Here is a 14,749-nt window from a genome sequence, read left to right on the forward strand (position 1 = left end):
CAATTGCCCTCCTAGTAAAAGCATAGTAGGTTTAAAACTACGTTATATGCTACGTTATATTGGTGTATAGGAAATAGTTTGTATTCCTCTGACAACTTCTAATATTATGAGGACAACAACAAAAATACCAGAGGCTTTGTTTGGCCTGAACTATACTGTGCTAGTATCTTGAATTATAAAGCTGCCTGATGAACTTTTTCACTTCTGTCTCTCTCCAATTTTGAAAGGGTCTTGAAGTATTTTGCACTGAGAACAATCTGTGTTCGGACATCTATTTGAAGTTCTACAATACTCAGGACAGAGACAATGCCTATTTCTTCGTGGCAACATATTTAGGTATAAATAACTGTTCTCTTTGGCAAATTGGGATGTGTGAGATAAAGTTTGTCTCCTGGTTTGTTTGTTTTTTTGTATAGATTTAAACTTGAGGGCAAGTCAAGTGTGTGTTATTTTGGAATGAAGGTGAAGTTGCAATGAAATTAACGCTAACACATTGAATTAGAAGTTGTTTTTGGCTTTGTGGAGATCTATAACTGAGAATTCTGAGCACCACCTTAAAGCAGTAATCTGTAGGATAAATAGTAGAAAGCAATTGGGCATTTGCAATTGGTCAAATGCTGCCTTAAGTTGCAAGGTACAGTAAGTGACAGTAATGTGGGTTTCCTAGAGAATTTTGCATTTGATTTTTTTTTAATGCAAGTTAGGGTGGTATGCATCAGAAAATTTTCCAGTGCGAACTGAATTTTTTCCAGTGCATATTACCTTAGAGAATGATAAAAATTAGCATGTTTATTTTACTTCTATTTAGTAAACAAAGCTAAAAACTTTTAATATGAAGCCTGCCTAATATTTATTTGCAGTTGGCATACATTGTTATCCATGAACGTATGAAAGTGGAAAAAATCCATTACTCATCACTGATAAACCTGTTCCTACATTCAGAACTCCTACTTGTATTGTCCTGCAAGAGTGCTGCCCCGGGCTTCTGTTCCCTCTTGTAGCCTTTTATCCCTCTCTCTTCCATCCTTAAGTATTGCCATCTCAGCCTGTCTGTGACTGCTTTCTTTAGTTCCCATTAAACACTACTTTGTGAAGCCCTTGCAAAAAAAAATTAAGGGAGTGGAATCGCTGTCCGACAACATATTGTTCTCACTGTCCTGGTTCCTTTCTTCCCTGCCCCCGTGTTATCCTTCCCATTTCATAACTGGACGCACCTGCTATAGAAAGATCAGGAAAGACTTATTAGTGAATTTGAGGCAAATTGTTTAATCTGCTCATCTTGGTGGTCAGTGAACAGTTTGTCAGGCCAATGGTCTGCCTTACCTCATGGCTGAAAGCCCTAGATGGCTTGAAGGATAAGTGAAAACTAATGGTGCACCCGTTATGCCCGTTAGGTACGCAATGCTTCCAGAAGAGTCGTTTCAAATGGCATTTATCTCTCCTCTGCTCTCTCTTGTCTGGTGTCTAGAGAATCATGTTACAGAGCACACAGCAGAGAGTTACATGTTACAATGGCAACGAGGGCATATTTCCAATTACCAGTACCTCCTTCACCTCAACAATCTGGCTGATCGGAGCTGCAATGACCTCTCCCAGTATCCCGTCTTTCCATGGATCATAGCTGATTATTCTAGTTCAGAATTGGGTAAGAACCTGTGTAGATGAACAAGAGCAAGGAATTGCTAGTTGCTTTCTCAAGAGCAAATGTAGTAGGATGGTGCAGAGCATGCTTCTTGTGAATTCTGATTATGTTGCCAGAGGCTGCATGTTATGTTGCCAGCCTCTTCGTTGCGTTGCATTGCATTCGTATGTCCATTGTGTCAGTGGTGCATAGTTGCTTGGCATAGTGTACTTCATATAAGGAATATGCACGTTGTGTCATGAAAACTTGAAACTGAATCAGTGAAAAGGTGAGGGTCAAATGCTAATGACCATAGTACATGGAGATAAGCAGAATTTGAGTAATCCAATAAATATTGCTGCATAGCCTCTGTTCATTCGGCGAGGCTTGCACAAAATCTAGTGGAGTATGAAATCATTATCAACAATTTGGGGGTACCTGTGTGTAGAACTTTCAGAGCATGTATGTTAAGCTAGATCTGCCTTTGCCTCAACTTGCTTACCTCAGGAAGAGTAAAACAATGGCTGTCAAACCATTTTTGAGAACTATTAACTTGATTAATATAAATGCTATTTTCAGATTTTGAAGGAAGCATAACTGAGTTTACAATTTCACAGAACTAAAATGAGTGTCTTAATTCTCTGCCTTCCCGATTCGGTAAACTTGAGGCAAACCCAGATGTACACATGCATAGAGCCAAACCACTGAGCGCATGTTTAGCAAAAAGCAGAAGTGTGGGGATCTCCTTTGTTCACTAAATGGAGTATGCTGCGGATGAAAGTGGAATCTGCCCTCTTTATCCTGCCTCCCTCCCTTTATCTTCAGGTACTCTGCTGCTTCCATCTTTCCTCTCTCTAGACTGGCTCTGATTCCAGGAGTCCATCAACTTGGTGGGGTGGAGAGTCTTCAAAAGCAGAGAAACCGGGAGAGAGGGATATTTTTGCTCCCATTCCTCTGCACTCCATTTTGTGGTAAAAGTGGAACCTTATTCTTGGTTCATTGTCAAACCAGTGAGCGAATGTTAGTGAACACATGCGTGTCTTGTTTTGTCCCAATTCCTGCAAAACGAAACTTGCAGTTGTGATTTTAAAAGATTAAGGGATAATATGAGAAAGTTGGCAGTTGGGTACGATTTGCCATGGTAGCACTTTTCCACATGCACTGGAAAGGAGAAAAAAAATCAGTGGCCGTTGCTATTTAGTTCTTGCAGTATACAGAAGATTAATTCTTTTGAACTCTTTTTGTAGACTTGACAAAGCCAGAAACCTTTCGGGACCTCAGTAAGCCAGTAGGTGCACTAAATAAAGAAAGGCTGGAAAGACTGTTGGTATGTGTGCGTTTTCTGTGATTTTATACACTTCGTATCTAGTGCATTTCTAAATATGGACAGTTATGTTATAATGGATGAGAAATATTTCATGTTTCAGTAAAGTTCACTGTATTTCCTATTGAACTGCAACAGTATATAGAATTATTTGGCTCCGACCCTTCCCTTCCCTACCCAAAGCAGTTAAACCACCTGTTCCTATCAAACTGCATGGTCTAAACAACATTAAATGTTTGCCCAGTGTTAACATGCTTTGATATTTGCACAAAGAGTGGCAGGATCCACAGAGGCAGCAGATCCGGCCTCCAAGGATGCATCACTCGCTGCTGCTACCACTGTGGCAATAACTGCAACATGTTCCTTGAAGGCTGGATTTGCCACCTCCTCACCTCCCACCCCTGTTTCCAGTGTAGATCTTCACACACACCCCTCACACTTCTTCCCTGGCTGGGGACGGCACCATTTTGTGGCTCACCTCAGGCGCCAAATTGTATTGGGCCAGACCTAATTCCCAGCCTCTTAACAAACCACCAAAGGAAATTGTCACTGAGCAATTCCCCCCCCCCCTCTCTTTCTCTGCTGATAGATACGTTATCGGGAAATGCCAGAACCAAAGTTTATGTATGGGAGCCACTACTCGTCACCAGGTTACGTTCTGTTTTATCTTGTCAGAGTTGGTAAGTCACCTGCCAATGTTCTCCTGAGTTTGTGGTTGTCAAGCTTGACTCATCTGGTGTGATATCTGAACTGTCTTGCTTCCACAGCACCAGAATACATGCTTTGCTTACAAAATGGAAAGTTTGATCACCCTGACAGAATGTTCAACAGGTTTGTTTCTTGTTTTTAATGGCTTTTCTATGTTTTTGTTGAGTATCTTAAGTTAGTACATATCAGGAGGGGTAAAATAGCACAGGGGTGAACAATGCCTCATTTGCATGCAGAAGGTCTTGTTTTAGTCCTCATCATCTTCAGATACATATTTGTCTGAATATGCCAGGAAGCCACAGCCTGTCAGTGTGGATAAGTACTAAACTAGATGAACCAGTGACCTCACTCTGCATAAGGGAGCCTAATGTTTCCAAAGTTCCTAACTTTTACTTGAAGGCTGATAAGCTTGTTTTAGTCTCTGCTATGATCTACCCTAATGGGACTATTGTAATCATTGTATGGATTGGTGTGTGTTTTTTGTGCTGATATATTGTTTTATTTGTGTTTTGATTTTGTAGACTAAATTTTTGTATGGCTCCTAAAAGATTAGCTTATCAGGTGACATAAAATAAATAAATAACCTATTTTGCTACCAAAATCGTGCTCTAAAATAAGACATATCTGAAACTTTCTATTTTTGTTTTATTCTTCTGCTATTCATATCCAGTATTGCAGAAACTTGGAAGAACTGTTTAGATGGGGCAACAGACTTCAAAGAGGTAAATAGTCTTCAATACTTCCGTTTATGTTAACTGGCTTCCATTATTTTTTTAAAATACAGAATCCAGAAAATAATAATAATTAATAATTAATAATAATTAATTAATAAAATACAGAATCCAGAAACAATTTACAACAAATCAGTTCAGGACCTTATCAGAACCATTGGGAAGGGGCCACAGCTCAGTGGTAGAACGCATGCTTTGAATGCAGAAGGTCCCATGTTAGAAGGATTGGATTATATGGGACCTCTTCATGACTGATCTGTAGTCAGACAATAATACTGGATTACATGGACACATGTCCCAATTTGGCAGAACGCAGCTGCTTAAACCTGAATCCTGGCAGAGCACCTTCATGATCTCGGTGGTGTCTTTTGACATATCATGTGTAGGCTGCTGTTTATGATAAACCTTCTAGACTACTTGAATCTACTGGATTCTGGTAGGTTCACTGGCAAAACCATTTATTTTTAGCTCTGAATGCACTTCCAGAATCTAGGTTAGGAGTCTGCTTATGACCGGGTACGCATGGAGCGCAAACCAGCAGCAATATAAGGGCATCTTGACATCAATTTGTCCTCCGCAATGTGTAGCAGTACTTACCTGTATTGTGGCATCGCTTTATACTTTTCCCTACTGGCTAGTGAACTATGGTGGGAAACTTGTGCAATGTGTCATCAATACGTGTTCCTAAATATTGCAGAGGGGACGGGAATAACTTGCCAGGGATGCAGTCTTTGGCAGCATTGTCATATTTTGCTCACAATCTGAAGTTCCAGTCCATGATTATAAGGTGACCTTTATGCTGAATGGGACCTGATTAGGTTCTGGATGGTGGCCTGTGCTAGTTTCCTCTGTGGCATCTTAAGTGGTGGTCTGTACTTGGCAAGGGAGCTGAGCCATCCAGTTCTGCTTGATGCGTAGGTTTTCTGTTTCGTTTTTCAAATCAAAACCCAGAGCGGTGAACGCAAGTCAAGCTGTGAGATACCCTTTGAAACACTGAAGTCTGTTGTGGGATCACATCCAATATGAATATTTTTTCCCCTGTGTGCTAGGTTTGGAAACACTGATTATGGTTTTTAAGTACTGCAGCAGCAGTAATAATAATAACAACACAATCTTATTCCACACTTTTCATTTATTATTATTTATTTATTTTTGTTTCCTTTGTATTCCTGTTTTATTTTCTGGGCTGGGGATCCGTAACTGGCTAAGTGTGATTATTGCCATGTCTTGTCATCCAGTGGAAGAAATCTTAAGTTGATTGATTAAGACTGGCTTCAGTCCTATGCATAGTTACCTGGGGGGAAATCCTATTGATCTTGGGGCTGGCTTCTGAATGGACATGTATAGAATTTTATTGTTGTTTTTTTAAAAAATAATTTTTTATTGTTTTCTCAAACACAAGATTGCAAAGTACAGAAAAGAAAAATAATCATCAATAAAACAATTCATCTATTACATTTCTATTACTGTTTACTATATACATTCTATTGTTCTGCCGAACACAACTTCCTCCTTTCACCACTTCGGTTTTCTAAGTTATCATCATATATATTGCGCTTTCTTCATCCTTATCTCTGTCATTTTCTTAATTACATTACCATATTTTAAATATATCAACTCAATTTGGAATTTATTTATTTATTATTAGTTGATTCCCGAGTTCTATGAAAATGATTCTACTTTCCTACTGAATAGTCTGAAATTGGACTTGGGGAAGACACAAGGAGGAAAGATTGTGGACAATGTAGAACTTCCCCCTTGGGCATCAGGTAAACAGAATTTTGGAAGCACTTAATAATCTCACTTCTGCTGTGGAGATCTGCTTTCATTCATCTCAAGAGCTTGGGAAATAGTTGGTGTATTTGTACCATCCCTTCTCCCATGTATCCAGAGTAGTTCTTTTCATAATTTAAATACGATGGGTGAAATCCGGGTTGAGCCTTTGCACTCACAGAAGGATCTTTTGATCTAGCTGATGACTTCAGCAACAGAAGAAAAGAGGCAGTTTTTGCCAATTCCCTCTCCCACCTGCAGCCATCAGGGTGGAAGGTGACCTGGAGGGGGGAAGATGATGGGCAAATTGGCCAGAATCCCCTCCCCTCCTGGTGTCCACTGGATCAAAAAGAGTAATCAAATGAAACTTTAACACATGGCATGAGAAAAGTTTGTAATTTTGTCAGGACAAGTTATTCGTTTACTGTTGTAACAATTGCTTTCTCAAAATTTATCTTCTGTACCATGAAAATAAATAAAAACATTTTTAAAAATCCTTCTGTTACTGCAAGGCCACCAAAAGGATTCCACTGGGAGTGGGGATTTTATTCTCACTTAACAAGGAAACATTGGCACCATCTCTTTCAGATGCTGACGATTTTCTCCAGAAGAGCCAAGATGCTTTAGAAAGCCAGTATGTGTCAGAACATCTCCATGAATGGATTGACTTAGTGTTTGGCTACAAGCAGAAGGGAAACGAGGCCATTGCAGCTCAGAATGGTGATTCCCCCCTACCCCACTTTTATAAAAGAAAATGCAAATGGATACTTTAAACTGTTAAACTCTGTGGTGGTAATCTCAGTGTTTTTCATAAAGGAACACGGTGTGCAGAGCATATCAGTTAGGGAACTCTTCTATGTATGCTGTAAATTATAGCCATGATAAATCCAGATGTGCGAATTTTAAAAAAAATCAATTTAGTTGAAATTTACTATGTATGAGGTGTCAGGGTTGTGAGAATGACACAGTGTTGTAGTATTGTTTTGTTGAACCAACAGTCCTGTAATCTGAAACATTTTCACTTTGTGTGTCCACTCTCTGCTTCTTTTTAGTATTTCATCCATTAACCTATGAAGGAGGAGTAGACTTGAACAGGTAACTGAGTTAACAGTAAAGCACTGGGTGGGCAGATTACCTCCACCTTTAATTAAGAATATTATGTTCTCTTCCAACATAAAATGTTTTCATACCAGTTTTCTTTATGGTAAGCTTTTTGCATGTATCTTGATAATATGGGGCTGTTTGTTGCTGGATTCTTTAAAAAGTCAGGCATATGTACTAATAGCAACCTTCTCGGGGAGTAGCCAAAACAGCACCATCCATGCATAAAAGAAAGGTATTAGCAGGCTTGGTGGCATCTAAACACTGCAGGCACTTCAGAAAGGGAAAAAGAATTTCTCATAGCTTACAAAGCAAAGTTGAAAAGCTGCAAGTTTCCTGCTTCTATAGTAAGAAACACATGAAATCATTTGGACTGCAGCTTTCTTGGCTGGCTAAACCACGGCTTACGAAGCCAGAAATGAGCACTGGGCCCACACCCCTTGCCATCCTTGTATCCACTTACATACTGTCTTCAGCATGGAGATGCTGATTTGTTTCAACTAGAGCAGGTGGCGCTGTGTTCTAAACCACACGACTGGGTTGCTCTGCCCCAGCTTCTGCCAACCTAGCAGTTCAAAAGCATACCAGTGCAAGTAGATAAATAGGGAGCGCTGTGGTGGGAAGGTAAACGGTGTTTCTGTGCGCTCTGGCACTCATCACAGCCCTCTGTGCCAGTAGCAGTTTAGTCATGCTGGCCACATGTCCTGGAAAACTGTCTGTGGACAAATGCCGGCTCCCTCGGCCTGAAAAGCAAGATGAGCGACACATCCCATAATCGCCTTTGACTGGACTTAACCGTTCAGGGGTCCTTTACCTTTTACCCTCTTAACAGGCATCCCCAGACTTCAGCCCTCCAGATGTTTTGGACCACAATTCCCATCTTCCCCGACCACTGGTCCTGTTAGCTAGGGATCATGGGAGTTGTAGGCCAAAACATCTGGAGGGCCGCAGTTTGGGGATGCCTGCTCTTAACCTCCCAGGAACCTCTGCTTTGAACACCCAGGAACTCCACACTAAAGCTAGTGTACATAAGCTGGTAATGCAAAAATGCTTATGAAAATGGGAACATTGTACCCTATCAGCTCATTACAAGCACAATTTCTTTCTCTAAGACCTTACAATGTACTTACGATAAAGCAGCTTTGCCAGCTATTTTGAACAATTGTCTTGTGGCTTCCATTTTTGTTCTGTAAGGTCCATAAATTTGATGTGCATGTTAGCAGGAACGATGCTTACTGCATACATGCACGACATATTTGGGGAGTTAATATAAAATCCATTTGCATACACAAGTAAGGGAAAAAGCAGTTCTGGTTAATGCATGCCTGTCGTTGTCATAACGTATAAACTGGAGTTATAGATACTTCCTGTTCTAGATGGTTTAATGTGGTATAACCACATTTGATATCCATACATTTTTCTTTTTCCATGAAGTATTATGGACCCAAATGAGCGAGTAGCATTGTTGACACAAATCCTAGAGTTTGGACAGACTCCAAAACAGTTGTTTACAATCCCTCATCCTCGGAGGATTATCCCGAAGTTCAAAAGTTTGCTTCGAGCATCCAGTCACGATTTTTCGATGCCTGAGTCTCCAGGTAAATTTGGTGGGGCTACAGATATTGCTGTTCAGTATAAAGATTTAGGTCAGATGCTCTGAAAAATAGTGGTTTATCAGTTTGCAAAAATCCCTTCCAACAGTCAGAGTGGGAATGGGGCTTTTTGCAGGCCTAGGAAGTTGCAATTTGGGGGGAAGGGGGTATGTAGAGATAAATTGGGCCTTCCTTGGAAGAAAAAAAATAGTTTCTTAATTTGATGCCTCAAGTTTCAGCCTACTTTTTAAGCTTTGGTGCTCTTCTGACACTTTAATTTAGTGTGGCCTTCTGTCTCAACACCACACACTCCACATTGGTTAAACTGGTAGGGTATCATAAAATGCTCTTTAGGAGGCAACATGGAGACAGAAGGTAATGTGAAAGAGGCTGAATAAACTGTAGTTGGCTTACTATAAGAAATCTGTAATATATCTCTTCCCTGCTACTCTATTTGTTTTTTTGGGGGGAGGGGGTGCATTATTAGTTGACGTATTTTCTTGTCTGTTAGTTTCTCCAGGTGAAGAATCTTTTGAAGATCTAACAGAAGAAAGTATAACGCTTGCTTGGAACAACATGACCAGATTAAAGATAGATGGGCAACATAAGATTCACAGAGGGTAAACTTTGTAGCCTACAGCATAAAGAGGAGGTGTCCAGAATGAGACAGTAAAACACTTTGAACCTTGTAGAATATGGTGCAGCCTAGTCAATGAGAAGAAAAATGCAATATTTTGAGGGAGGGGGATTTTGCTTTGTTGGAACAGGGGTCAAATATGTGGATTTGCAATGCAAAGATTAGGCTAAATGTCATGATTGTCCTTATTGATACCAGTTGGGGTTTTTTATTTAGTGCATATTTTTATCCTGACTTCCTATAAAATATTCAGAGCAGCAAACAAATATACAGAAACTAAAGCGATTAAATCAAATATTTAAAAACTATACTCGGTTTCAAGATTGAAAATCTTGTAGCTGCCAAATATTGATTTCAAAAGGCAATACCTATTTGGAAAGAGAAGCCTTGTGGGTATCTTAATCGCATTAGACCCAGGCAGTTTAAGACTTTCAAAGCCCAAACCCAGCATATCATATTAAATGAGCCTGGAAACAAATGCGTAGCCAGCACAGATAGCAAACATAGTTATGGTTGACGTACCAGCATTATCCAGCCACCATCAGGAAGCACAGATGACTTACTAGTTTGACATCAGAATACCCTACTTAATAATAATAATAATAATAATTTATTATTTATACCCCGCCCATCTGGCCGGGTTACTTGCCTCGGTAGGGGTGTCTTGGGCAACAGATTGCTGGAATTTTGTGGTTTATGGCATTCCAGAACTGTGTAAAAGTATATCAACATTTTCGGATGCAAACAGCACACTTAACCATTGAATTTGGTGGGACTTGCTACTTAGTAGACCTGATTAGGTTTACACTGCCAGATATTAATCACAGTTCCTTGCTACGTTTCAAACAGGGCAATCACTGGAATTGCTGTGCCTTACAGTTCCAACCACTCTTCTGTTTTCACTACATCTCAAGGTGAGTCATGTTGTTTGGCTGGCTGCTGTCAAGCCTCAGTAATACAAACATTATTCAGTGACATTGTGTAGCCCCCTTTCCAATAGTCAGCATAGAATTCCTCTTTGAATAGACTCAGCAGAGACCTGTGATCTGTAAAAGCAGTATTTGTGTTTTTTTTCACACTATATTCCTGGGTATGTATGGTATGCATTCAGAAGCTGGCTTTCTTTTAGTACCCCACATTGTTTATTGCCTCTCCCCATGACGGGAGAAAAAAAATACAGCATAAATAATGCAGAACAGGATGATCTATGCAAGTTTTCATGCACATATACTAATAGCAAAATCAATCTCTGAGTGCTGATATTTATGTAGCTAAAAAGAAAGTGTCCTTTCTGTTCTGAGGAGAACTGGCCAAGAAAGGACACTGTTATCAGCACATCCCGTAAAGAGCAGCTTCTCGTTGCTCTGGGCAGCCTCCCCACCTGCAGAGGTGCTTTGAAAGCTCAGACAGCTGGCTTGATCTGTGGCTCAGAGTCAAAGGGGAGAGAGAGAGAGAACGAACACGGGGACAATCCAGAGGACAGAAATTTTTTGCCCCTGTGGGGAGGGGACTCATGTTTATACTCAGGCTGGGCAAAATATCCTCCCCTTTGCAGTGCCATTCAGCCCCACAAAATGGGAACTTAATTGTGATTCTCAGGGAGAGGTGCAAATGTGAAAACTTTTTGGTGGGAGATGGACTTACCATTGAAGACAGGGTGGCCAAAGTTTGTTATTCTAGGTTTTCTCTAATGAGGGGGGAAAGCTTTGCTGCTGTTTCTAGTGGCTGTTTGGCTGCCCGCAGCACTCTGCTGCTGTTCCTCTGGTAACTGGGGACAGATTGCCTCAGGGGAACCATGATACCTTCCTTGTGCAAAGGAAATGGAAGCATAGTGCATGTGTAAGCAGTTCCACGCGTAGTCTCTCTCTGTGTGTTGCCTCACACATGGCTCAGTTATTGTACTAGCACTTCTGGATCTACATAGAAATATACTCCAGCAGTTTGCTGATGGGATCTTTGGAAAACAATTTGGAAATCACTGACATGGTGCTGCTTTCCATTCTTCTCTCAAAATCTGCATTAGATTCAACCCTGAAGATGTTTTCTGCAGAATCAAAAATGCTGCAGCGGAGTATATCCTTTTCAAACATGGTGAGTGCTTCCAGGCTTGTATAATGGTAATCTTACAGCTGATCTTGCAGAATGTCTCCATAATTTAATACTACGTATTTCCCCCCCCCCCGGGGGGGTAACTGTAACTTACCAGTTTAATTCTAGCAGGTATGCTGACACTGCTTTTTTGCTGTTCAGATGTCTAGAGAGCTACTTCCAACTCTTAACAGACATTGTGTAGTAAACCTATAACTCACAAGTGAACATCGAACAGCCATATGTGCTTCTCACCTTGCATTGATGATCTCCTCCTCCGTCTAGGCAGGAGGAAAAAACTGAGTAGAGTGAGCTGACCTCCCACAAATCATTGTTCCTGCCTACAGCAGATCACGTGATTGGAATAGAACCCAACCCAGTTAACCCCTTGTCAACCTACGGAAATTTACCACAGTTGCAGTCAATCTTGCCCTGCCCATTTGCAGGTTCCTTCCATGCTCTGGCAGCAGCTCATAACAACCAGATATTGTTAAGTCTCCTGACTCTCATCAGCCCAGGCAGCATGACAAGAGATCTGGAAAGATAGGAAGTTGGGAGTCCAAGAAGATTCAGGTCATAGGCTCCTGTAGCATCTTCTGGATGCTGTGTGTTGTGTAGTCTGTTGTTGAACACCGAAGCGATGGGAAGGAGATAGTGGCAGGGTGCGGTGTTGGGGGATGGGGAATGATTGGCAAGTACTTCATTCAGATATACCAGCTAGAGTTGCTGCAGTAGAGTCTCTGAGAGCAGAAGCTGGAGAGTTAGTGTGTTTCTTGGGAAAGGAGGCACATCCCTCTTACCTCCACCCTGGATGAATCAGTGGCTGGGCAATCTCTGTTAATGACCATTCTCTTAACTTGGGAGACAGAAGAGCATCACTCAGGAGTCCAATATAGTGGGGGTGGGAAAGGGAGAGGCTTGTAAGAATGTGTGCTGTACCTCTGTGTGCAGCCCCAGACCCACCAGCATGCATGTGCAACAGAGCTTAAAATGTCCCCCCCCCCCCGCCCGCTATAGCTTCATTACCTTAGAGCTTTATCTCTGCATACAAATTGTGTTATAAGCTTCTGGTAATAGATATTTGTTCAAATGTGTTTATTTTTTTCTTTTCTTTTTGCAATAGCAAAATTGGTTTGTGTCGCTGCACAATCAGATCACGAGCTCCTAGGATACAGATGGTGCTTGCGATGAGACGGGCTCGTAATGTACTAATGTGTTCTTGCAAGTCTATCATTAAACTGAACATTGTCATCTTTTCGTCATAGGCTCTGTCATCTTGTTTAATCCTACCGGGTGATACTACTGTCGTATGTTCTTCATGGGACAACAATATGTATGTAATTTTACCGTATACCCAGTTTATATAGTACCAGTCGGTAGCTGCTTTACACTATCTTATAAAAGAGCTAAAAATGAATATGTTTCACCTGCTAACTGCTTTACTGGGGAGGTTATTGGGAGGCTACCACTGAAAAGGCCTTGTTATATTGGAAGCACTGTTTCAAAGTTGGAAACAGGGACTGATTAAAATAATAAATGAACTGAATAAAAATATGTGCTTCAAAATAGGAGAACTATTTAAAATATTTATATCTATTTTATTATTCCTGTTAGCTATTTCTATTCAATAGCTTTTGCAAGGCGGCAGGATACGTTAATGGGACACGATGATGCTGTCAGCAAGATCTGTTGGCACAATGATCGTTTATATTCTGCATCTTGGGATTCAACTGTAAAAGTACGTAGAATTCTCCACTTGATATGAATTTGTTGTGATGAAAGCTTTTAATCGTTTGAGCAAGGATTGCATTGTATACTAGATTTGTCAGAAATGGCTCTGGTTGTCCATGTAAGTCACCTGTTTGCGGTGGCAAGACTGACTGTTCCAACTATTTGGAAGTGAGAGAAGCATGGGGTAAGAAATACAGTAGGATCACCAATGTAGGGTAATTAATAAAATAATTCGCTGAATCCCTAGATTCAAAGCATTGGACTAAACATTTTAAAATAATCTCTATATGGTGGTTATTTCCTGTAGTGCCTGTTGGGAAGTTCATCCATGATTTCCCCCCATTTTTTCTATGCTGCTGTTGCTGCGACTTTAAAACAGGCATGGGCAACCTCCAGATGCTGCTGTTATATAATCATAGAGGAAGGGACCCAAGGGTCATCTAGTCAAATATTCTGCAATGCAGGAATCTCAACTAAAGCATCCATGACAGATCCAACCTCTGCTTAAAAACCTCCAAGGAAAGAAAGTCCACAACCTCCCGGGGGAGTCCATTCCACCATCGAACAGCTCTTATTGTCAGAAAGTTTTCCCTGATGGTTTAGCTGGAATCTCCTTTCTTGTAACTTGAAGCCATCGGTCCTACCCTCCGGAGCAGGAGAGAACAAGCTTGTTCCATCTTCCATGTGACAGCCCCTTAGGAGATTTGATAGCCATCTTCAAATATCTATCACTCCTCTTATCCAGGCCATACCTATGTAACTCCCCCAACCGTAAGGCTTGGTTTGCATCACACTGTTGACTTGTGTTGTTGGATTAATCTGCCATTATCCTTGACAATTGGCAGTGCTGGCTAGCGCCAATGGAAGTTGGGAGTCCAGCAACATCTGGAAAGCCACAAGTTAGCTCTTGCTTTTAGGTCACTTAAATTGTTGTATCTGGCCAAAGGAGAAGCTTACGTCAGCTCAAATATTTGTGTTCTAGGTGTGGCAGTGCATTCCTGCAGACCTGTTGGGCACCAAGAAGCGGTTTGAATTGCTTGCTGAATTGGAACATGATGTTAGTGTGAGTATAAAGATATTTGTGTGCACATCTATTTTGTTTCAATTCAAACTTCAGCAAAACAATTTTTAGGGGTGGGGCGGGATGGAAGTCTATGTGAAGGCTTATTTTAAAGTTGTTATTGCCATTGCCTGAAAGGTCAGAATTGGTAACAGCAATATGCAAATATAATGGGATGTTTTCCTCATATTCCAGTGACTCTTTAGACATAGGTTTGAGAAACCACAGGAAGTAGGGAGAAGAGGGGCACTATTTCAGCATAGTTATGTTGGCGCTGTCTGTGTATTTGATACATAAAACAAGTGTATCTAGATTAGATTAACCCAGCAGTGTATCTTCATGGAGAAAAACTAATTATAATGTTTACATGTTGGGCTTAAACT

General features: G+C 40.8%; 1 protein-coding gene across 3 annotated transcripts in view; it reads left to right on the plus strand.

The window, feature by feature from the left end:
• Positions 1–14,749, plus strand: part of NSMAF (neutral sphingomyelinase activation associated factor) — a 39,258-nt gene that overhangs the window by 19,479 nt on the left and 5,030 nt on the right. For all 3 annotated transcript variants that reach the window (XM_035124773.2, XM_060277789.1, XM_035124772.2), the window contains exons 12-27: positions 228–336; positions 1,469–1,645; positions 2,869–2,948; positions 3,535–3,625; positions 3,713–3,776; positions 4,324–4,375; positions 6,033–6,153; positions 6,746–6,877; positions 7,210–7,252; positions 8,693–8,856; positions 9,362–9,470; positions 10,337–10,401; positions 11,511–11,578; positions 12,841–12,908; positions 13,190–13,313; positions 14,289–14,369. In XM_035124773.2, coding sequence (XP_034980664.2) covers positions 228–336; positions 1,469–1,645; positions 2,869–2,948; positions 3,535–3,625; positions 3,713–3,776; positions 4,324–4,375; positions 6,033–6,153; positions 6,746–6,877; positions 7,210–7,252; positions 8,693–8,856; positions 9,362–9,470; positions 10,337–10,401; positions 11,511–11,578; positions 12,841–12,908; positions 13,190–13,313; positions 14,289–14,369 — 1,548 coding nt within the window. The remainder of the gene's footprint in view (positions 1–227; positions 337–1,468; positions 1,646–2,868; positions 2,949–3,534; positions 3,626–3,712; positions 3,777–4,323; positions 4,376–6,032; positions 6,154–6,745; positions 6,878–7,209; positions 7,253–8,692; positions 8,857–9,361; positions 9,471–10,336; positions 10,402–11,510; positions 11,579–12,840; positions 12,909–13,189; positions 13,314–14,288; positions 14,370–14,749) is intronic.

The sequence above is a fragment of the Zootoca vivipara genome, chromosome 8 (genome assembly GCF_963506605.1).
Source record: "Zootoca vivipara chromosome 8, rZooViv1.1, whole genome shotgun sequence".
NCBI lineage: Eukaryota > Metazoa > Chordata > Lepidosauria > Squamata > Lacertidae > Zootoca > Zootoca vivipara.